The 24,856-nt window shown below is 36.7% G+C and overlaps 1 protein-coding gene across 43 annotated transcripts in view; it reads right to left on the reverse strand.

Moving 5' to 3' along the window:
• The window catches only part of sox6 (SRY-box transcription factor 6), a 676,057-nt gene that overhangs the window by 375,796 nt on the left and 275,405 nt on the right, over nt 1–24,856 (reverse strand). Inside the window, exons 1-2 of one of the 43 annotated variants that reach the window (XM_069898093.1) lie at nt 3,869–4,198; nt 2,811–2,870 (exon numbers count right to left, since the gene is read on the reverse strand). The exons of the other annotated variants lie outside the window; for them this stretch is intronic. Of the exons in view, the coding sequence (XP_069754194.1) occupies nt 2,811–2,816 (6 nt within the window). The 5' untranslated portion in view covers nt 2,817–2,870; nt 3,869–4,198. Of the gene's footprint in view, nt 1–2,810; nt 2,871–3,868; nt 4,199–24,856 lie in introns of those variants that run through there. 43 annotated transcript variants of the gene reach the window in all.

Here is a 24,856-nt window from a genome sequence, read left to right on the forward strand (position 1 = left end):
TTAAAGCCATAAAAGTTCTGTGAAAATAGAATTAGGAGATGAAAAAAAAGTATTGATAATCAGCACAAATGGGTTTTCTTTGTGCCAAGATATAATGAAGACTTTCATTTAGATAAAACACAAAGAATGAATTTCCACAACTCTGGCATTTCCTGAGATTAACAACTCTTTCAGCACTCCCCCAAAAGTGAGATTCAACCGCTATATGCAGGTTTCTGCTGGTATACCATGCAGTGATTCAAGCAATGGGTGTTCTTTGACACTAAGACCAAGCCAAATATTGCACCTTCCATGTGAGGTTAAGAGAAGTAACACGAGAAGTAGCAAGTGTCACCCAAGCCCCTCCGTATGTGGAATTGCAGAGAATTAAAGAAAAAATTAGATCTTACCAATCCTCAGAAATAAAATCAGTGTGTATTGAATTTGAATACATGTTGTTGATTGGGTTATTTTTTTTTAAAAAAAGGTCTATTGAGATATGGGCTCCGCAGAACATCATTGTTCCCTGCAGGCACGCTCCCTGACGAAACCTGGCGATGATGTCAACAGAGTGCATCTGTTCTCACTGCGTGTTTGCCTACTGACATATGTAGAGCAGCCAGTTACATAAGATTGTGTTGTATAGCCAAGAGCTGGCTGAATAAACTGAGCCAATAAGAGACATGAAAGAGGAAACTAATTTCCACTGAAATTGTAGCATTCTTAATTCTGAAGCAGACGGTTGTAGGTTCAAGTCCCACTCCAGAGATTTGAGATTTGGCAAACTCTGGAGAGAATGTTACTCTGTTGGAGTAACCACCTCTCAGTTGAACTTTAAAACTGCCTCTCATGGGTGAATATAAAATGAAAATTCCAAAGTTTCATTATGACAAATAAACAAGGAGTTATTCCTCAATCAACTTTACTGAACAGTTACGTGATGGATTTGCCAGGTATAAGTGGATACTGCATTTTTAAAAATTTAAATTTAGACATCCAGCGCAGTAATGGGCCCATGAACCCGTGCCACCCAATTTCCCTACAACCCCTGTGCTTTTTTGAAAGGTGGGATGAAAGCAGAGCAACCAGAGAAAGCCCACACTAATACGAGGAGTCCTTACGTACAGCATCAGATTCAAATACCTGTTGCTGGTGCCACATTGGCTTACTCGGCATTGGCATAAAAAGGTATTTAGGACATCCAGAAAGGCAATGTACAAATAAAAGCCTTGTTCTCTATGTTTTTCTTCAATTTATTGCACAAACTTTTTAAAAAAAAATAGGGATACAAACCAGAGAGCCAAAAAGACTAAAGGAAAAAATGGCATACGAATTACCCTTCAATGTGTTTACAATACAATCAAAGAATCTTCCTTGAAAACAAATGATAAAACTTCATGCCCAATTGTTTGAAATTAACCATTCATTGGCACAGAAAAACTCACCTTCTCCAACATCTTCATCGTATTAGAAAAAAACATTATTTAATTTATTGTTTCTCATAAAATAGGAAAATTCTAATCTCACTCTACTTAGGAAAGTAAAGCCAAAGACAATTCAACCATAGCTTTCTTAGCTTCTGCTCAGTACAAATAAGTGCTTTTTCAAATTAAGGCAGTGCGCTCCCATATGTGTAATATTATTCAGTTAATTACAAAGAGCTTAATTCTGCCCAGATTACTATGCATTTCTCTTCTACTACTGAACACTCCTATCATTTGCAACCACAGAGATATTACATAGGCCCTCAAAGCACCAACAAGTACAGACATTTTGGGATAATTTCTAACCAGAGATAATAGGTACAGGCAGAGACATCTTTTAATTACATTTATTTTAATATTTTAATTAAAGAGTATTAATTACATTGTGTCACAGAAGTTCAATCATGGTTGTCGTTCAGTTATGTGACTGTGATGCATTAGCAAAATCTCTGGGATTCATGTCCTTTTACAAGGGATGAACCTAGAATTAGCCTAGGATGATGCTTTTTTTTTAAATTTTTTATTTTTCACACCATAAATCACATTAGCCATGATACACACTTTTTCTTTTCCACACATATACAGTGACTTTTTCTCCCCCCCCACCCTCCTCCCAAGCCACCCCCCACCCCCCCCCCCCCATCCATTTTAGCCTAGGATGATGCTTTATGGTAGTTTATTCTGCTGCTTGATTACTTCTGTTTTGAATTCTGAGAGGGTATAGATGACAAATGGATAACATTTAATCGCAGAGTTCAATCATTGAGAATAATGTGTACAGGTACTCTCCAATCTGCGACCTACATCTATCCACACATACGACCAAATTTTTTTTTAAATATAAGAAAAATTATAAAATTTACGTGGTTTATGTTGTATTTTACAAACTGTAACAGGGCATGCAAGAGCCATAATATGCATACTTACCTTGTTAGTCGGTAGGCTGGGCGCAGCCATCTTGATTCCTGTGTGTGTGCAAGTCTTCAGTTAGCGCATGCGCGGTGGGTTTGCATATTGGAGTTTGGATGGCGCATGCGCGGAGGGTTTGCTTATTGAGGTTCAGTTGATGCATGTCTGAGAGTTAAGGGTTGAAATTTAATATCATCAGGGCATTTAACTCTTGTGCAAACCCACCGTGCATGTGCCAACAGAAGAGTTGCACATGCGCACAGGAATCAAGATGGCAATGCCCAGTCTCTGGACACGGGACACTGACTACCAAAGTAAGTACACACATTTTGGCTCTTACATGTATCCCTGTTATAGTTTGTCAAATAAAACATCTGATTAAAAAAATTTGCTTTAAGATTTCGGTACTCCACGCGCGTGAGCAAAATTCCGACTTACGTCCATTTCGAGATACGACCGATCCTTAGGTCCCAATTATGGTCGTAAGTCGGGGAGTACCTGTAATTACAAACTCAAGTGAAGGCATGTCAAAAACTCAGAGAAATTCATCTTTGGTCCCTCTGTGTAACTGTTTCAGCCAAGTTTGCGCTCATCTCTATATGTGAGGTTCCATCGATATCAATGGACCCAACTATGGGTTTAGGTGGAATGGACAGTAAAACTCCAGAATTTGTTTTGTGCTTGTAGCCAAAGATGATACCGTGTGATTTTGGCTCAGGCAAAATAAAAGGGACCTCTGGCAAACTAATTAGTGCAAAGAAGTCACTGCAAAACTATGTAATTGTTATGTACTTGCATTACAAAACCCAAAAGCCAGTTATTTGCATTTAATTTTAACATTAGTAGCTAGTTACAGAGAATCCACAACCATCTTTTTTGTCCATACTATACTTGTTGAGCCTTTTAAAAGCTTGAATTGACAATAAAAGATTCAACATTGAGAAGACCCATTAAAGAAAGGAGAAGAAGGATTGGTTGTAAATCAAGTTACATAATCTTTAAAAACATACAGGAATGAAAATGGCTTAAAGTGAATGCTGGTTGTTTCCCCGCACATTTTGTGTTACGCATCATGACATCCTGGTCAGAAGTTCTTTCACCTTTCCACTTAAATCAGAATAGCTGCGCCCTGTTTCCCAGTATTGAAAGAATTAAATTGTATTGCTTTCTCTAAGCAAATGATGTGTAAGGCTTTTATTGTTGTGTTGCAATATGAGGAGAGCTCTAGTCAGAAAACAAAACTTGTTTATTGGGTGCACATAGTCAAGGTCTGTTTTTTTTAAATCTATTGGCAGACATTCAGAAAAGCCATCTATACAAACAACACCTTCACCAGCAGGAGTTGTTAATCAACATGCCCATTTAACTCATTCCTCCAGGAGAGAAGTACAGTTTACAAGAGGCAACTTATCTTTGAAGAGACATATTGCAAAGTCACCATAATTATTCATCATTCGATCAGTTTTACAAAGCATGGAATCACAAATAATACACACTTCCAAATAATAGTATTTAGTCATCAATTAAAAGTCAAGAGAAAGAAGCTTCCCTGGAATCCAACTTTGTGAATCACAATTATGGAGGCTGCAGGAATTCATTAATAGAGAAAAAAAAAGACGACAATCTGTTGATCATTTTTATCCAAAAATAATTATTTTCAATCCAGAAATTCCAAATATTCCTGATCCCAACGACTGATGGCATGCTTTATTCAAGGAAAGCCATATTTAAGTTCAGCTGATTGATAATAATACAGCTACTCTCCATCATTTTAAACAATGGGTAAAAGCAATGAAGGGGGAGAAAAAAGCAGAAAGGATAGGATGTTCCTGATATCCAATGTCACAATACCAATGACATCACAATGCCTTTAGAATTGACACAGAGATGATCATTATTTCCCCCGATGACTGCTAGAATAATAAAATGACCTTAACTTTCAATGTTACTTGAACTATTGTCTGAATGTTTGCTGAACTAAGACATTAAGTTCAGCAAGCAATGGGATGCAAAATATAAACTATGTTCTGCTCAATGAGCATGGAAAGTATAGGAATGCAATTAAAATGGAAATTCAGAAAGCATTAAATGTGCAAAAACAAAACCAGGGAAGTAAAATCAAAGGAAATCTAAAAATTAAATTAAAGTAATTCATGAAAAAGTACATTGTGCACCAAACACATAATCCATTAGGGAGGCAACAGATGTGGGCAACACTCAATTAATACTCTGCGGCTGACTTCAGAATAGACATGGTGCCGATGATGGAGTTGAGAAGAATGTGTCAAATACTGGATGGGATACATTAGTATGGAAGGATGCATTCAGGTGTTTAGCATCTTTAAAGTGCATAAATCACTAGTTCTGATGAAGACATATTCCAGGCTCTTAAAGGAAGAAAGAGGAGGAAATTGTCAAAGCTTTGACCAGGATTTCACATGGCTAAAGGAGTGGTACTTCAGGAGCTCTATTTTTTTTAAAAATGGGACAAGTAATAAGAAGCCATGTGTTGATTACCAAATCTTGGTTTTAATTTTTAGGCCTAATATAAACACTTATTTGGAGCGACTCGGGTTAATCAAAGGCAATCAAGTTTGGTTTTCTAAGAGAACATCTAGTCAACCTAGAAGCCAAATATTGCAGATTTTGGAAGTTGATTGACCTGAAGCTCTCTTTCTCGCTCCACAGATGCTGCCTCTGAGCATTTCCAGAATTTACCATTTTTATTCTTATTTGATTGACCCAATTAAAGTTTTGGAGAAGGCATCAAGGAAGGTTACTTAGGCCACCCCACTTTTTTTTTTTTTTTTTTTTTTAATTTTTTATTTTTCACACCATAAATCACAATAGCCATGATATACACTTTTTCTTTTCCACACATTTACAGTGACTTTTTCTCCCTCCCCCCTCCCTCCTCCCAAGCCACCCCCCCATCCCCCCCCCCTCATCCATTTTAGTTATACAATCTAGGTTGCATTAATTCAGTTAGACAATGTTGTCATTCAACAAAAATACACCAGAAATTCTACTGAGTCCATTCTTTTCTTTTCTTCTCCTTCCATCAACTTAGGTAATGTTTGTTCCCGGTAGGTTTTCGCTATTGTATTTAATGTAAGGCTCCCATACTTGTTCGAATATTTCAATATTATTTCTTAAACTATATGTTATTTTTTCTAATGGAATACATTTATTCATTTCTATATACCATTGTTGTATTTTCAAATTATCTTCCAATTTCCAGGTTGACATAATACATTTTTTTGCTACAGCTAGGGCTATCTTAACAAATCTTTTTTGTGCATCCTCCAAGTCAATTCCAAATTCTTTATTTTTTATGTTACTTAGGAGAAAGATCTCTGGATTCTTTGGTATATTGTTTTCTGTTATTTTATTTAATATCTGATTGAGATCATCCCAAAATTTTTCTACTCTCTCACATGTCCAGATTGCATGAATTGTTGTTCCCCTTTCTTTTTTACATCGAAAACATCTATCAGATACTGTTGGGTCCCATTTATTTAACTTTTGCGGTGTAATGTATAGTCTGTGTAACCAATTATATTGTATCATACGCAGCCTCGTATTTATTGTATTTCTCATCGTTCCAGAGCATAACTTCTCCCATGTTTCCTTTTTTATCTTTATATTTAAATCTTGTTCCCATTTTTGTTTAGTTTTACCATTTGTTTCCTCATTTTCCTTTTCTTGCAGTTTAATATACATATTTTTTATAAATCTTTTGATTAACATTGTATCTGTAATCACATATTCAAGGTTACTTCCCTCTGGTAAACTCAAGTTGCTTCCTAATTTATCTTTCAAGTAGGATCTCAGTTGGTAATATGCCAGCGCTGTATCTCCCGTTATATTGTACTTATCTCTCATTTGTTCAAAGGATAAGAATCTACTTCCTGAAAAACAATTTTCTATTCTTTTAATCCCTTTTTTTTCCCATTTTCTAAAGGCAAGGTTGTCTATTGTAAAAGGGAGTAGCTTATTTTGCGTCAATATTAGTTTTGGTATTTGGTAATTTATTTTATTTCTTTCTACATGAATCTTCTTCCATATATTGAGGAGATGGTGTAATACTGGAGAAGTTCTATGTTGTACCAATTTTTCGTCCCATTTATATAATATGTGTTCAGGTATCTTTTCCCCTATTTTATCTAATTCTAGTCTCGTCCAGTCTGGTTTTTCCCTTGTTTGATAAAAATCTGATAGGTACCTTAATTGTGCGGCTCTATAATAATTTTTGAAGTTTGGCAATTGTAAGCCTCCTTGTTTATACCATTCTGTTAATTTGTCTAGTGCTATCCTCGGTTTCCCCCCTCTCCATAAAAATCTCCTTATTATTTTCTTTAACTCTTTGAAGAATTTTTCTGTCAGTTGTATTGGCAATGCCTGAAATAAGTATAGTATCCTTGGAAAAATGTTCATTTTAATACAGTTTATCCTTCCTATCAGTGTTAGTGGTAGCTCTTTCCAATGCTCTAAATCGTCCTGTAATTTTTTCATTAGTGGATTGTAATTGAGTTTATATAATTGGCCTAGATTTTTGTTTATTTGCACACCTAGGTATCTTATTGCCTGCGTTTGCCATCTGAATGGGGATTCCTCCTTAAATTTTGAGAAATCCGCGTTATTCATAGGCATTGCTTCACTTTTATTTACGTTTATCTTGTATCCCGACACTTCTCCATATTCCTTCAATTTCTTATATAGTTCTTTTATTGATAGTTCTGGTTCTGTTAAGTACACTATCACATCATCCGCAAACAGACTGATTTTATATTCCCTGTCTTTTATTTTTATTCCTTTTATATTATTATCTCTTCTTATCGATTCTGCTAGTGGTTCTATAGCTAGCGCAAACAATAATGGTGATAGTGGGCATCCCTGCCGCGTTGACCTGCTTAAGTTAAATTGCTTTGATACATGTCCATTTACTGTCACTTTCGCTAACGGTCCCTTATATAATGCTTTAATCCAATTAATATACTTCTCCGGTAAACTGAATTTTTGCAATACTTTGAACAAGTAATTCCATTCTACTCTGTCGAAGGCCTTCTCTGCGTCTAAAGCAACTGCTACTGCCGGTGCTTTATTTCCTTCTACTGCATGAATTAAGTTAATAAATTTACAAATATTGTCTGTTGTGCGTCTTTTTTTGATAAATCCAGTTTGGTCTAAATTTACCATTTTCGGCACCTGTTCTGCTAATCTGTTCGCTAATAGTTTAGCTATTATCTTATAATCTGTGTTTAGCAGAGATATTGGTCTATATGACGCTGGTGAGAGTGGATCTTTCCCTTGTTTTAGTATCACTGTAATTATTGCTGTTTTACATGAATCTGGTAAGTTTTGTGTCTCATCAATCTGGTTGATTACATCCAGGAGGGGCGGTATTATTAGGTCTTTAAATGTTTTGTAGAATTCTATTGGGAGTCCATCCTCTCCTGGTGTCTTATTATTTGGTAAATTTTTTATTATCTCTTGTATTTCTACTGTTCCAAATGGTTCTGTTAATTTATTTTGTTCCTCTCTTTGTAGTTTTGGTAGTTCAATTTTAGTCAAAAATTCATCTATTTTCCCTTCTTTCCCTTCGTTTTCGGTTCGGTATAATTGTTCATAGAATTCTCTGAAGTTTTCCTTAATTTCTTTTGGATTATATGTAATTTGTTTGTCTTTTTTCCTTGTTGCCAATACCATTTTCTTAGTTTGCTCTGTCTTAAGCTGCCATGCTAGGATTTTGTGTGTTTTTTCCCCTAGTTCATAATATTTCTGTTTTGTCTTCATTATATTCTTCTCCACCTTATATGTTTGTAATGTTTCATATTTTATTTTTTTATCCGCCAATTCTCTTCTTTTGGTTGTATCTTCCTTTATTGCTAATTTTTTTTCTATGTTTATTATTTCCCTTTCCAACTGCTCTGTTTCCTGATTATAGTCCTTCTTCATCTTGGTTGCATAACTTATTATTTGCCCTCTAATGAATGCTTTCATTGCGTCCCATAGTATAAACTTATCTTCCACTGATTCCGTATTTACTTCAAAGTACATTTTTAATTGTTTTTCAATAAATTCTCTAAAATCCTGTCTTTTAAGTAGCATGGGGTTTAATCTCCATCTATACATTCTTGGAGGGATGTCTTCTAGCTCTATTGCCAATAACAGGGGTGAGTGGTCCGATAATAGTCTAGCTTTATATTCCGTTTTCCTAACTCTCCCTTGTATGTGGGCTGATAACAGGAATAGGTCTATCCTTGAGTATGTTTTATGTCTAGTCGAGTAGTATGAGTATTCCTTTTCTTTTGGGTTTTGTTTCCTCCATATGTCCACAAGTTTCATTTCTTGCATTGATTTAATTATAAATTTGGTTACTTTGTTCTTCCTGTTAATTTTTTTCCCCGTTTTATCCATATTTGGATCCAAATTCAGATTGAAATCCCCTCCTATTAGTATGTTCCCTTGCGTATTAGCTACCTTCAAAAAGATATCTTGCATAAACTTTTGATCTTCTTCGTTAGGTGAATATATATTAAGTAGATTCCAAAGCTCTGAATATATCTGACATTTTATCATAACATATCTCCCTGCTGGATCTATTATTTCCTCTTCTATTTTAAATGGCACATTTTTGCTAATTAATATAGCCACTCCTCTTGCTTTTGAATTATACGATGCTGCTGTTACATGTCCTACCCAATCTCTCTTTAATTTCTTGTGCTCCAATTCAGTTAAATGTGTTTCTTGGACAAATGCTATATCTATTTTTTCCTTTTTCAGTAAATTTAGTAGTTTCTTCCTTTTAATTTGGTTATGTATTCCATTAATATTTAGAGTCATATAGTTCAGCGTAGCCATTTTATATTTTGTTTATCTTCTCTTTCCGTTTTTCCATCATTACCTTTCCTCCCTTTCCATTTCAGTTTTCTTATTTTCAACTCTTTACCAGACAACATTCCTACAACATCCAACATTTTCCTTATTCTCCTATTTCTATCTTCTTTATTCCCAATCTCCCCTTCCCCTCCTGAGTTGCCCTTTATCCCTTGTCGGACAACCACATCTCCCCTCTCCATTTGGATTTGCGAATCCACTCGCAAGCGTCAACTGATTTTGCAGTGACCGCTCTTTTCCCCCCACCCAGCCCCCCCCAGAAAAGATTTCGTTTTTTATATGTCACAAAGGTCACTCTTTTAGTTCCCTCCTTATTCTCTCTATTCCATTACCTTCCCTTATTAATTCTTGTCTATACTCTCTATGTTTTCCTCTAATTACAGATACTTTCACATATGCCCATTGTCTCTATTCACTCTTATACCTCTTTACCCGCATACATATCAATCGTGGTCATTTTTACCCTCCTTACCCGTCTTCATCCCTCAGTCTATTTTTGTCTTTACCCACATACATATCAATCGTGATAATTTTTGCTCTCATTACCCGTCTTCATCCCTCAGTCTATTTTTGTAATTGTTCTGCAAATTTTCGTAGGCCACCCCACTTGACGTGGATTTAACATGGTAGGTAGATCAAAAGCATAAAAGCCCAAGGGATCCAAGGAAGAGTGGCAAATTTGAAAGTGACTTTGATGGCTGAAATTTGCTTCTATAATTCTTTAAAGATCTTCCAAAATCTAATGAGTGTTATGTATCCATATGACATCATCATAACATTGCTTGCTGCAGGAAACCACATTAAACAATGAATGAAGCATCACGTTTCCATGAGCAGTGTATTTCTAGGCCTAGAATACTTAACAGGTTGGCAACGAGGATTGAAACGAAGCTTCTCTATGCTTCAAACATTGGAGTAAAAATGTAAAAAGGAAACACAAGATTATCCCCACAGTGAATCCCACAAGCTCAGTCAAAGAGAACAAATAAGACTCAAAATGGCAGAGGCAGAGTTTGGAAAGTTTGTGGACTCAGAAGAAAACCAACGTTTCTCAAGCTGAAGTTAACCCATGGAAATGACCATCAGAACCATGAGACAATATTCACATTGATTTCACTGGTCCTTTGATGGGAGAAAACTTGTTGTCGATATACACTCTAAATGGCCAGTGGTATCACACATGAGAAAAACAACAATAGACCAGACAATTGAAAGACTACAAAGTATATTTGAATTATATGGATTACCTATTGAACTGGTTTCTGATAATGGTCCACAGTTTGTAATGAAGGCCTTTAAGATATTTCAAGCAACAACAGTATATGACACATCTTGTCAGCACCCTACCACCCAAGTATTAACGAGGAAGCAAAATGTTTTGTACAGACTTTCAAAAAAGCCATGAAAACTAAGAAACTCCTAAACATACCATGGAGTCACAAAATTGCAGATTTCCTGTCATGATATAGAAACATGGCGCACTCTACAACCAAATGAATACCAGTTGAATTGATATTTGGATGTAACTTAAGAACAAGACGGCTCACAGTATGCCCGAACAATCCACATCTCCATATCTCTAGAAGTGGGAGAGCAAGTACTGGTACTGGCACTACAGGGACAATAGGAAGCCGTGGGTGAGAGGGGTTATTCTTAAAAAAACAAAGTCCCTGTTCTTATTCTATATTGGTTGAGAGCAGTGGATGATCCTACAGTCACGCCCACTGCTCATGATCCTGATGAGATTCCCTGGGGTCATTCCATTGTTGACGTTCCAGAAATATCTTCGTGAAGTGAGGCCCTTTCTCAACCGAGCAGTCCTACAGCTCAACAGAGTGGTCCTACACTACACCCTGTTCAGCGACACAGTCCTATGCAACGTCCAAATCAGGTTCGCCAAAGTTCACAGTCTTTGCCACCAACTGAGGTACTACCCCAAATGGCAAAGAGTCCGGAGAAGTCGCAAAGTATCCCGATGGATTCTACCTCTCTGAGACAATCAAAAAGGGAAAAATGTCCTCCAGAACAACTGAAAGACTATGGACAGTGACTTGGTGGTTTATCATTTCATCCTTACGTTATAGTGTAATTGTAATTCTCGCCATTAGTATAGGAGCACCACATAGTTATCGTAGTTTAGTAAAAGTGCTGCCCATATACTATTTTCAAAAAGCATTTAATTCTTTTTGGGGGGAGTGGGCTGGGGAAGGGGGAAGAGTGTTTTGTATGTGTACATATGAGATCACCACGCCCAGCATGAAGACGTTGTCATTCATATATACTGTCTGTTGCCAGGAACCATATTAGATTTGTATTAATACAATGAATGGAGCATCATGTCTCCATGTGCAGTGCATTTTAAACCTAGAATACATAACGATGAACATCCATGATTTTCACCTGCACTTTAATTTTATACTAGCATCTTATTTTATGGCCTTAGCAAACAGAATAAATTGTGGTCTTCAACATGATGAAAAAGAATGCTATTGCATAAATATTAAGCTCAAAAGGCTTAATGGCCTACGCCTGGTCCTACTTCTTCTATATGTTCTTATGAACAGAACAACATTCAAAATTTTAATGTCTTCTCACCAAGATTGTTTTTATTTGAATTTAGACATACAGCTTAGTAACAGGCTCTTTCGGCCCAAAAACCTGTGCCCGCCAAATATACCAATTAGCCTACAATTCTTGTACGTTTATTGTAAATGTTAGTTTCTAAGTCCATACCGTCTCTCTTTATGTATTGCATCATTATTTGATATGAGTATGTCAAATGCCATTTATTATGATAGATTCCCCGAACTTATTTTCCTCAGAGCAACACATCACAAATGAAGGAAAAGTCTTAAGTAAAGAGATACAATGGGAATGATGTGTATGCAAGGAAATATTTTAAATCTGTGGAAAGAATAATTGTCATCATTATATATTGTAATATACAGCCAATAAACTGAGTGTATGCTAGATAATGCAATCAGCCAAATGCTGCAAGTATAATGACAGAAGGAAAACTCCAAATTTAATATATTGATGTTTTCCAGATTAATCATTCCATTATTCTTGGATAGAGTAAATTGTTCAAATATCTATTTATAATATAATACTTAAAATTGCCTCAAAATTCATAATTGTGTAAGGTAATCCTTGCTGATGAAATAAAATTTGCTTTTCTATAATTATTCATGGCACGATGTTACAACAACTTTCTCAAAGACAGTCTCTTAAAGGAAAGTCCTTGGGAAATACTTTTTGTATAAAATATTTGCTCTTTATTCATATCAAAGAAAATTATACCACAACTTAAAACGAAATCAAATTCCCTAGCCCATTATCAGCCTCTTATTTGACTCTTCCACCCTCTGGACTCCTTGGTCATTATCGCTGATGCATCAATTTTTCCTAAAATTTAACTTCACATGTCTTGTAAAGACACAACACAATATCATCAAAGTGTTGTAATCTACTTCTTGTAAAGCAGATCAATTTGGGAATGGCACTCGAAGATGTTTCATTCTATGGATCAGGTTCTATTCAAAATTATATCACTTTAAAAGAGTTTGATGGATGCAGTCAGAGAGATTTCACACTGGTTTTATTATACAATGGTAGGAGGGTTCAAGTTTGTAGCATTTCCCTAATGAGCTATTGAAGCAGCAGGACTAAGCTGGACTGTGGACTTCAGCACGTATACTGGAACTTACAATGTATCAGAGTGTGAGACCCATACACATGGACTATTTATTGGTGTGAAAGATAAGACTTCAGGCTTCAATCAGGATCACTTTTAATGAGTTGATCTTCTACTGACAATAATTGATGATTTTCTCCATAGGTGAACACAGATTTCCAATCTTCACAGAGTTTTACTTACACATTTTTTAAGCATTTTATTTAAAATTAATTTTTTAATTTAAATTCATACATACAGTACAGTAACCGGTCCTTTCAGCTCATGAGCTCAGGTACCCCAATTATACCCAATTCACCTACAACCCCCAGTACGTTTTAGATGGTGGGAGGAAACCTTAGCATCAAGAGAAAACTCACGCAGACACAAGGAAAATGCATAAACTCCTTACGGACAGCATGGGATTCGAACCCCAGTCCTGATCGCTGCTAATGGAGCTGCTGTGTGCCGATAAAAGTGGAATAACAAATGTTAGCTTCACATTGTATTGTAATGCTATTGGATACAAGTGATCCATTGTAAATGGGATAATATTTTCACCAAAAGAGCTGACAAAAGGAATGTCATAGCAATATTTCAAGTATCCATCTGTTCCTATCTGTAACAGTAGCTTTCAGGTGCTAATGTTTAAATGTTTTAATTGAGTGTGATAATACCACAAGCAAGTTGCAGTGATTTCCCAGGTCATGTTATCATAAAACAGTGTAGATTCTACTCTGGACTATATTCTTCACAATTTATTCCTCTGCCAGAGCAGTTTCCACCCTCTCCATTTATTATCAGCCAACACTGGTCATATTGGGGCTCACAGAAATCCATCAGTTGATTTTTTTTTGGCAGTTACTCTTTGCATGCTGCATCTGACAGTTAATTACTGCAAATTAATTTTTCATTTTGCTAAAGTGGTGTTGGAATACATCAGATTTCTTCTGCAAATAAACAGGCCAGTGCTGTTTGGATCACTCTCTGATTCCCGCTTCTGCCAATATTCTCCCCTAACTGGCAGCCAGGAAGTACTGGAATATTTTTCTCTTATGTAAACACTCCAGGTAATGAGCCAAAGCCCTATATTTATCCAGTCACTCAGGTGATAGGTTGGGGCAGGGTGCATGGACTGATGCAATGTACTTGGAGCCTTCCATTGGAATGAAAATAATGACAGTAATGTCCATGCAGGAATTAAAAATTGAAAGCCTAATTATTTTTTATGGCATCTTTAATGATATAAAACAGCCAAGGTGCTTCAGATAAGTGTTATCACATAGAATTGAGCATTGATCTAAGAAGGAAATATTTAGACAGATAACCAAAGTGATTTTGATGGATGTCTCAGAGGAGGAAAGAGAAATGGAAGTTGAGAGATTCAGGGAGAGAATCCAAAAGTTTGGCACAAATTGTGGAGTTCAGGATGAGTTCAGGAAGTTTTAATCTGATTAACTCCCTCATACAAGTTTTGTAGACTATAGGCCAGCATTTAGCTGGAATTGATGAGAAAAATCATGCAACTTGAAACATAGCTTAGTCATACATTTCAATTCAATTAAAGTTCAAGCCTTTGGAAATTAGTAGAATTTTCTGAACGTGTCATGACACATTTTAACATCAGCAAGCAAATGTGTAAGGGAATTATGCTTTTGTACAAGTAGGGAGAACAATTGAAAGAAACTATGGCATGCAGATATTGGTATCAGTGCAGTTTGAAATGCCATAAGGGCAAAAAGAGCTAGATAAGTTGGGCTGAAGGGCCTAATTCCGTGCTGTTGAACTCTACCATTCAAATTATTAAATGAGGAAAATAAGCAAAATATAACCATCCTAATCCAACTTCATCCTAATAAACTTCATTAGTTTATGAAAAGTAGGTGGGAAAAAAAGTACTGATAGATGAAAGTTGCAGGTTGCAGACGAGATAAGGATTCTTTATGATTTGTTTTTCTAGGTGGTCATGATTCATTTCTTGATACGTACACTATATTTATAAGTAGAAGAAATGGAAAGATCCGGTCACTACTTGCAAAAGGTAATTAAATCATACATTTACATTTTTAATAAATTTATGGGGGCAAAAAGGCAATTTAATTTTAAAACTTTTGATTTAGAGATACAGCACAGTAACAGGCCCTTCTAGCCAACGATCCCACACTGTCCAAATGCCCCCATGCAACCAATTAACCTACTAATCCCATACGCCTTTGAAATGTGTGAAGAAACCGGAGCATCCAGAGGAAATGCACGCAGGCTTGGGGAGAACATAAAGACTCGTTACAGACATTGCCAGATTTGTTGTATTAGTATTGCACTAACCACTACCCTAACAATTCTCTACTTCTTTTGTATACCATCTATGTGGCTTGCCACTCTATTTTGTAACTTTGCCTTTGCTACTTCTAATGTTAATTTTTGCATAAATAAAGTTACATGGTGTGAGTCAAATAAGAAATAATGCTCTAGGGGACTTCAGTCTGATGATGTCACTGAAGTGGGTTATATTGCTGCCAAAAGTTAAGGAATAATTATTTTCAATCTGACTTCCATTGTGGCCAAACTTTTTTAAGATCTTGGCCCAAGGGTGCAATAATAAAATTATTACTGGATTCCTTGCATAGTTAACATGAAGAGGTCAAATAACAAGTACCAAATATGTTTTGATTAGATACGGACTTCCCTAATACATCTCATATTGTTAGGAGTAAACAATACATTCCACTCCCTTTGTCAAAAAAAAAATGATTTGAAAAGTAGTTGAAAAATTAAGTTCCATTCCTGCCAAATCTCACTTTTAGGAGAAATAAAATTTTTTTAAAGTTGCCAGTTCTAGAAAATATACTGTTTTTTTTATTGAAAGTTAGATTCACAACATCAAGCTGTGTTACTCAACCCCTTGTATAACTGAAGTAGGTTCTGTCAATAAATAACAAATGAAAGGTGATTAAATAGAATCAAGAAATTACTACTCACAGAATAAAAGGCAATTAGAAATGCAATCTTTAGCTTTGACTTTAGATTCTAATAACTGACACAGAATTATCCATGGTTTTTTTTGTTACTTAAAGGAATGCTTCATCTTTCCATTTATTGAATGCAGATAAAAAAATAATCAGTATTAGATAAACAGGTTGAAGTAATCTGTTAAACTTAAAACTCCAGATTTATTCATTATATGGCCAACAATTGTTTTATTCCTCCTGGCCTGAGGCATATTGAGCATTAAACTTGTTTCTGCTCCAACGGTGGAATCACCTGGTAATTAACATTTAGAAATGACTACCCTTTAAAATCTGGGACTCAATGATAGATCTCTCAACATGACTGATCATGGAATTGTGGAAAGAAAGGATTTATCAACCAAACTTCCCATGACTGAAAACTATCTAGCACATTGTTGGATTATAACAAGATTGGGGATTGGCCAATAAATTGCTTTGGTTATGTAGCATACAATACAAGCAGTGGGTCGATCAGTATTAATAAGAGAAAAGTAAATAGTCAATGTTTCAGGTTGGATTCCTTCATCAGAACTTGTTGCCAGGACATTAGTATTGATAGCCAGTTGTTTGAGTTTCCAACATCTCTGGAAAACAACCCATCAGATATACCTTCAGGGACAAAAAGGAGTGAAAATCAAATGACAAGAGAAAGACAATAAATAAGAATTGGCAACAATTTAAGTAAAGGAGAGAGATTATATAACTGAGAAGATTGAATATTGTATACAATATTCCAGCTATTGCTCAGGAATGATAGTTAAACAGATTCTCTGATTTCTGCTCATTTACATCCTCTACATTTGGAACCGGTTTCCAAAAAAAAGTGCACGTGTAAATAAAAAAGTTTTTATGCAAAAAAAACCCCAACAAATTAGTGATGTTATATCTTAAGATGATAATCTCATATTTATTTCAGGGATCCGGTTTCTATGAGGTGCATCTGTGGCTAAGGGAAATATGCATATATTATGTTAACTGTGGTATATCATTTCCTTCTTAACCCTTTGGACTCCATGTACCGGTTTTCAGGGACTACCAACAAGCAAATAAACTCTGTGTCCCAGTTTTGCAGGACTGCCAACAAGACCATATACTCAGTGCCCTGAGTTTATGGGTTTTATACCCAACCACCAGCTGGTTTGTACTGTAAAGGTTTTCCCTTGGACCCAATCTGGAGTAAGGTATACATTATGCAAGGTTAAAAATAGCTGGAGTCAAAAGGGTTAGTTGCCCCTCAGGTCTGAGAATGACTTGCTTGACTCTACTTTTGTGAATACTGAGGTTGCAAACAAGGTCAATGTGAGAACTATCAACTCTTCAAATAATGTAGCAGGAGGTGCCTGATGGGGCTGGGAGGTAAGTAGTTATAAGGTGGCATTGCTATTGTTAATACATTGCTTAGCTGGATTTACCATGTATGTCAGGCTCACGAATCAAAGGTTCTCAATACCATCACAAACACTCTTTCTTCACTTTGAACTATCATGGGTGAGAGCGAGGGGGAAGCCAGGTTCTAACATTAAGGGGAGTGAGGAATAAAAAAGGTGCCAGGACACATACCACAAGGTGAGTCAGTGGTTGAATTGTGGGCCGCACTGATTTTTCAACAGCATCAGACTTGTTGGGGGGGTGGGGAGTTAGCAGTGGCGTTCAACCAGGTTGGGGGGGGGGGGGAGGAGGTGGTGGGGGGGGGGGGGGTGTTATAATTTAAAATTCATTATACATTTTAATTTTTGTATTGAACATAGAAACATAAAGAACCTAAGTAAGATCTAGTTTTTTAAAAAGTACAGGTATACCCTTCTTTACAAATATTTGAATTATGAAAATTCGCTTTTATGAAGAAAGCCATTTTCATTTTTATGAAAGGATTTGAATGAGTTTTCACTTTTACAAAAATAGCCTCCAAAAGTAGTGAAAGGGTCTTCACTTGACGCCATTTTGGCTTATGAAAGTTTTCTTAGGAACATTCTAGTTTTATGAAGCACGGTACATAATTGTTATTTGTATTTAAAATTAAAACATAATTAAAATGTGTTTTTGAATTATTTTACATTTTAAACTTAAAATTAAAACAAAACCAACCTTTTATTATTAACCTTATAATTTTGAAAGCCAAGGAGAAATAAGTATCTTCGGAGCTATTCCTCCCCAGATGCCAGCGGCCTACCAGCGCACCACAAGAGATGGTGTAGTGAGCACACAGTTCAAAAAGGCATACTTTTGAAGAATGTGCTCAAGGGGAGCTCTCGCTCCCCTGCAACCCCCTGCCACCCCCCCCCCCCCCTCACCCCCACCCAACACACTCTAGCTAAGCCACTGGGCAAGAGATTCTCAGGAATCAGCATGGCTGTCACATTTCCTTCAGGAAGTTTAGGTCACATCCTTTTCTTTTGTTCACCTGATAATCCCATCAGCATTCAGATAGATTGTGTGTATTTGAAATGGGATCTATGAATGACTTTCCCTGCCCAATGTGATGAACTGAAGGTAACTTTAAATTCTGAGTATTAGGATACTACCTTTGCTTCACTTATTCTTCCCATGAATTTCAAGGGTTCAATGGAGGAAGTCTTGATCGTATTCCATCAAATTTACAGATGCTGGTGTTGAGTGCAAGATACAAAGGTGCTGCAGAAACTCTAGCAGGTCATGCTGCAGGAGCCTGCTGAAGGTAGTCCAGTTTTCAGAAACTATGCACAGACTTATTAATGTAATTTAGGTCTTTTTTATCTTTATTTTCACTCTCTTTCCCCTGATTTTTTTTTTTTGTACGAATATAGAGTTGGATTTCTTGCTGAAAAATATTTGACCTTGCCATAATTTCAAAGCTGATTGCAATTTTGCCATTTCTGGTGGGGAATTGGCTGGGAAATTTAATTCCCATCAACACACCTTGAGTTTCCTCATACATTGGAGAAACACATGGGATGACATTCAATCTGTAAATCTCCAGATGACTTCATTTCATTCCTGACTAATGAATGAATAAGGGTCACAATTCTGATTGTGGGGTTGAATACAGCTGAGCACTGTGGCGTAGAGTAGAAACATACTGCAAGAATTGCATCCTGTGTCAGCATTAACCAAAAAGTAAAAGAGGGGCCAAGGAGAGAGCACCATGCAGAGCCTGGAAATTATAGCACAGGGACAGGAAACAAAGCATGTGGTAGATCTGCAGAACTTATAAACTTAGAAAAATTCCATGAGTTGAAGAACAAGAGAGATGATGGAAGGAGATCTTATATTATGTGCAAAAAAATTGTTGAGAATTGAGAACATTGAAAGGTGGAGAGCACGGTTAGTGTGGCAGTTAGAAAAATGCTATTACAGCACAAGCGTCCCAGGTTGAAATGCGGTGCTGTCTGCAAGGAGTTTGTACATTTTCCTCGTGACTCCATGGGTTCCTCTCTGTGCTCTGATTTCCCATCCTTCTAAAACATACGGGGATTGTAAGTTAATTGGTCTAATTGGGAGGAACTGTCTTGAAATATGATCTGGGTATATGCTAATTCACATATTTCAAAAGAATCAGTGCCTCAACTAAATCAGATCATTTTTCATTTCTAACCCTCATATGTATATGGATGCCAAATCAATGATTACCTCTGATTAATTGATGATATTCCCTCTTCGCTGATAGCAATTATCTGGCCACCACCATCACTCCAAGTGAGGCCAGATAACCAAGGACAGACAAAGGATTAAACTTGATGAATATCTCAGTATCATTTGAAGCAGTCCAATCACCAACCAAACCACTAAAAGATGCATTGAAATGTGTTTTTAATCTCTTCATATTATTTCAACTGCCAGAATTTTGTTCCAGTGGCTAACGGCAGTTGAAACTTGAATGTAAACCTTTTTGTTTTAAGGCTACTAGTTTTGTTGATCTAATATTTATCTCTCTTATTCGTCAATTCACTCTAAACTAAGATGTAGCTTGGAATGCAATCCCTCTCAGGCAATTACTGTGAAGCAAGCGTTGAATTAGTTTGTTTTTGCAAAAGGCTGCAATAAGGTAGCACTTACATTAATCTGGTTCAGGCTGCTCCCTCACATAAAGCAAAACTAAAATCAGACATTTGAAATGCTATACTTCAAATGCTAGTAAAACAAAATTCAAACCTCAGAGAGAATCTCTATCTGGAGATGTTAATAGAGATTCATTAGCATATTGAAGGATATTTAGCTGTCATTGCATAAACTTTGTAAATTTATTATTAAGTTTGATATTGCTTCTATCTGCAAGGACCAGTGTACTGATTGTTGGAAATCTATCAACCAATCAGTTAGAGCTGACACATTTGATAAAAGGTCATGAACCTAAAACATTAGTTCGGTTTCCATCTCTACAGATGTTACCTGACCTGCTGAGTATTTCCAGAATTTCTTGCCTTCATTTCAAAAATCCAGGTTCTTGTCAGCCAGAACACTTTCTGTAGAAATTTGCCAGGGATTCTGATGTCATACCAAACCTCCACAAACTCCTGAGGAGGTAGAGGCTCTGACATGCTTTTTTCATGATGCCATTGGTGTGTTGGGTCCAGGAAAGATCATCTGAGATAGTGACTCCAAAGAACCTAAATTTGCTGACCTTCTCCACCCCTAATCCCCCCAATGAACGTATACCTCTGACTTTCCTTTCCTGAAGTCAACAATCAGCTCCTTAGTTTTGGTGTCATTGAGTGCAAGTTTGTTGGTGCACCATTCATCAAGTTTTCAATCTCCATCCTGTGTGCTGACTCTCCCCTTCCTTCCTTCCTTTATACAACCCCCTACCATGGTATCATCGGCAAATTTGTAGATGATATTATTGTTGAACTGAGCCATACTGTCATAGGTGTAAAGTGAGTAGGGGGCTAAAATACAGCCCTGTGGTACTCCAGTACTGATGGAGATTGTGGAGGAGAAGTTCTTACTGATCTTAATTGATTGTGATCTGAAGGTGAGGAAATCCATGATCCAATTACACAGGTATCAACTCCCAGGTCTTGGAGTTTGCTGATCAGTTTTGAGGAGATGGTGGTGTTAAATGCCAAACTATAGTCAATAAAGAGCATCCTGATAGATGCATCTTTATTGTCCAGGTGTTCCAGGGCTTTGTGTAGAGCCAGTGATATGACATCCAGCATAGACCTGTTACAAACAATAGGTGAATTGGAATGTATCCATGTCACTGCTCTTCCTGAAACTCATTTTTCTATAATCCAAGTGTATAGATTTACACAAATAAAACTGCTCTTGAAAAAAAAATTGCTGCATATACAGTGTCTTAAGGATCTTTGTTACGTGCTACATGAGTACAAAGATAATCTTTCATCAATTTGTTTCATTCAACAAATTCTCGGATCTTGAAATTACACTGCAAATTACTAGTTTGGATATTTATTCTATTCAAAACAAATTCTGTTGTCTAGTGCAATGTTGATTGTGTAAAATTTTTAAAAATGTATAAAAGAAAGAAAATGTACCTAAGTATATTAAAAACCTATGGATTAACATCTCAATTAATCCTCACTTCATAATGTTACATTGTGAAAGTTTCTAATGCTATTGTGTTTGCAGAAATTTTTAAAAATCACAAATACCAGCCATGTAAAAATAATGTAAAATATTGTAATAAATACAGCATATCAGCTTGGATCAGAAAGAAGGGGGCAGGTTAATAATGTTGTGGCACAAAATGATCCTATTCACTTCGAGTATGGTTCTATCTTTTTCCTCTTTTGTTTTGCTTTGTGGTGGACTTCATGTGTAATAAAACATTTATGAGCCCAAACAGTTTGAAGTTCAGTACTGTGAATAGCCTAAAGTGTGCGAGTGTGTCTACACATGGATAGGTACATGTGCATGAACTGCACATCACAACTTTCCAGTATTTCTCTGTTTGTGCCTGACCCTTCACTTTGATTCAGAAACCAGCAGGTGGGGGTTGCCAGTTTCAAATGTCACGTTAAAATACTCTGCTAGGACTTTAGCTCACTGTCCTCCATGCATGCCATAAACCAACAGGTGGCCTGGAGGAAGAAGGAACTATGATCTGAAGTGCAGAAGTATCATCCAAAAATCATTATTTGGACCAACCTACCTCCAGGTACCTTTTTTATGAAATCCCTTTACAGAATCTCTTATTGGTGCTCACCCTCCCCTGGAAGTCTAAATATTTCTAACCATATTTCAATCCTCATCACAATTTCAGCAATTCTTATTAAAAGTGTCAAGTGACTTTCACTTCAAAATCTCTTCTGCTAGTCTGAAGCCATTAAAATGGTGAACAACACAATCCAACTCCTCTCCTTTGTCTTCTTATTGGATAGGAATGAATGAGCCTGCTTCCATTCTCATCAATCCAATCATAAGTTCACCTCCATCAGCTTCCCTCTCCACTCACAAACCATTGCCTCAACCGTGAACTAAGAATGTATTAGTGTCAAAGAGTTCTTCAGAATGGGCACAGGCCCTTCCACCTCATTTGTCCAGGCTGACCAAGCTAACCCCATTTGTCTACATTCAGCCCACATTTCTCTCAACCTTTCCTGCCCATATCTAAAAGGTCTTTTGAAGTTACAGTTTTCCCCACTTCGATCACTTCCTTCGGTAACTTGTTCCATCTTCATCATCCGTCTGAAGAAGGTGCCCCTAAAGTACTTTTTAAATCTTTGCACTCCTACTTTAAATTCCATGCTATCTAATTTTAGACTGCCCTACTCTGGGGGAAAATATAGGCTGTAACTATTTCCTACATCTATGCTTTAAAAATCTATGATTTTAAAAATCTGTCAGGTCTCCCCTTAGCTTCCTAAGCTCCAAGAAGAAAAGTTCCAGCCTTTCCTTATAACTCATTTCTTCTTATGTAACATCTTATGATATTTTTCTGTACTCCTTTCAGCTTAATAATATCTTTCATATCACTGGATAACATTCACCATCCAAGTCCTGCCTTGGTTTAACTTATCAAAGTACAACACTCACACATGTCCAAGTTATATTCTTTGGCTCCCAGATCCTGGTGCAATCTTAGTTAACATTCTTATCTATCCACTATGACACCACTTTGGTGACATCTACAAACTAACATTGTCATTCAAGTAGTTGATATAAATGAAAAACAACAGTGGACGCAGCACCAATCCCTGTGGTGACTGATTACAGTCTCCAGTCTGAAATAACATCCCAACACTACCACCATCTCCTACAATCAAGCCAATTGGCCAGCTCACATTGGACCATTCTGGTCTAGTCTACCATGTGGGGGCTTTGTCAAAGGCCTTGTTAAAGTCCATGTAGACAACCTTTACTATCTTGCCCTCATCAATCCTTTTGGTCATCTCTTCAAAAATATTCTATCAAATTTGTGAGACATGATCTTCTCTACATAAAGCCATGCTGACTATTCTAAATCAGTCCTTGCCATTCTAAATCCAAGTCAATTCTGTCTTTCAGAACCCTGTCTTCTGTTTTTCTTGAATGCTGCCCTCAAAAATATGTGTATTAATTTTCATTTGCATTGAGGACCAAAGTTTAGAATTCTCAACCCACTCTAATCCCCCGGCCCCATTTTCTTAACCCCCCTTTATTCACTTGCATCCTAGTAAATTCACCGTTCAGTGTCCTGGTTAGGAATGGCGTTTTTGCTGTTCACACTTGGCCACTCTTAACCGGGACACTGTACGCTTTCACGCTTGCAAGGAACCATCCCCAGAGATAGGACTGGTCTACCTTCAATCAGAAGTGTCCAAATGCATTTCTCAGTTTCACACTTGGCTGATTGCAATGCTGGTGTCTGCAGACACTGGGGATTGCAGTAGGGGTCGAGGCAGTGTATTCCGGCATGAAATGATGTCGGAGTTTAGACAATTTTGCTTTTACACTTGACCCCCTTTCAGCCGATTGGCCGTTAATTCCATGCAAGTGTGAAAGGGGCTTTAGATCACTGTCCTCTTCTAACTCTGCTCTCATGCTCACCCATTGCCAATTACACCCAAAACACTTTCACTCCTTCCTTAAAAATCTCTCCCATTCAACCTTTTATTCCACATTTCAGATTCTCCTTATAAACTATCATTCTGCCATAGCATCCATATACAGTATGTATTTGTGACAAATGCTGTTTGACAACACTTCAGATGCGCTCTAAAATGCTGTGCTGTTATCGATATGACCTTCAGGAAGAAGTCTGCAGAATCTGATCTAAACCAGCATATAGTAATCCTGAGTTTTATTGCAGTTCATGTTCTGCACAGTATACAATAAAAATATTTCAGTCTATCCTTGCTATGGCTAAACTGTTAAATATTCTTGTACATCCTTCCCTTACGTTGGCTTCTCCCTGTCCTGGATTTCTTCAGCTTTTTAAGCACCTATATTCACATCTGACAATATAAAAATGTATCAACTACTCACACAATGAAGTTTTATTTTTTGAAGAACGGTCAAGCTGGCTTTGTCACATACATTTCCCCTTTCCCTGAACTCCAATCCTTACTGACACAGAATAACAACATATCAAAGAAAATAAGATGCAGTTAGAAATCCAAAGGATGAAAGGAAACCAGCCTTTGCTTTATCTTTTCCTTAATTTAAACACATTGGAATGAAACAAAGAGTAATATGTTCAGAGGGAGCTCTAAGGATGCAAGTGGTTAAGTTCTCTGTGGATTTGTATATTTTAGACATAAGTGACAAGAGTGAGTATACTTGCATATTGATTATTCACTATGACAGCTCCTCAGAATCAACAATGCACACTTTGTTAGACTGTGAATGCCATTTGTTTTCCAAACCTGCGGGAGACTTTCAGTTTTGCCTTTGATCAGTGAGGCAGTGTCTCTGAGGAGCACTTGAGCCTTGCTGCTTATATTTATCTCTGTGACATTAATAATGCAATTGAGATTGAAGCA

Source organism: Narcine bancroftii, chromosome 1 (assembly GCF_036971445.1).
Source record: "Narcine bancroftii isolate sNarBan1 chromosome 1, sNarBan1.hap1, whole genome shotgun sequence".
Classification (NCBI taxonomy): Eukaryota; Metazoa; Chordata; class Chondrichthyes; order Torpediniformes; family Narcinidae; genus Narcine; species Narcine bancroftii.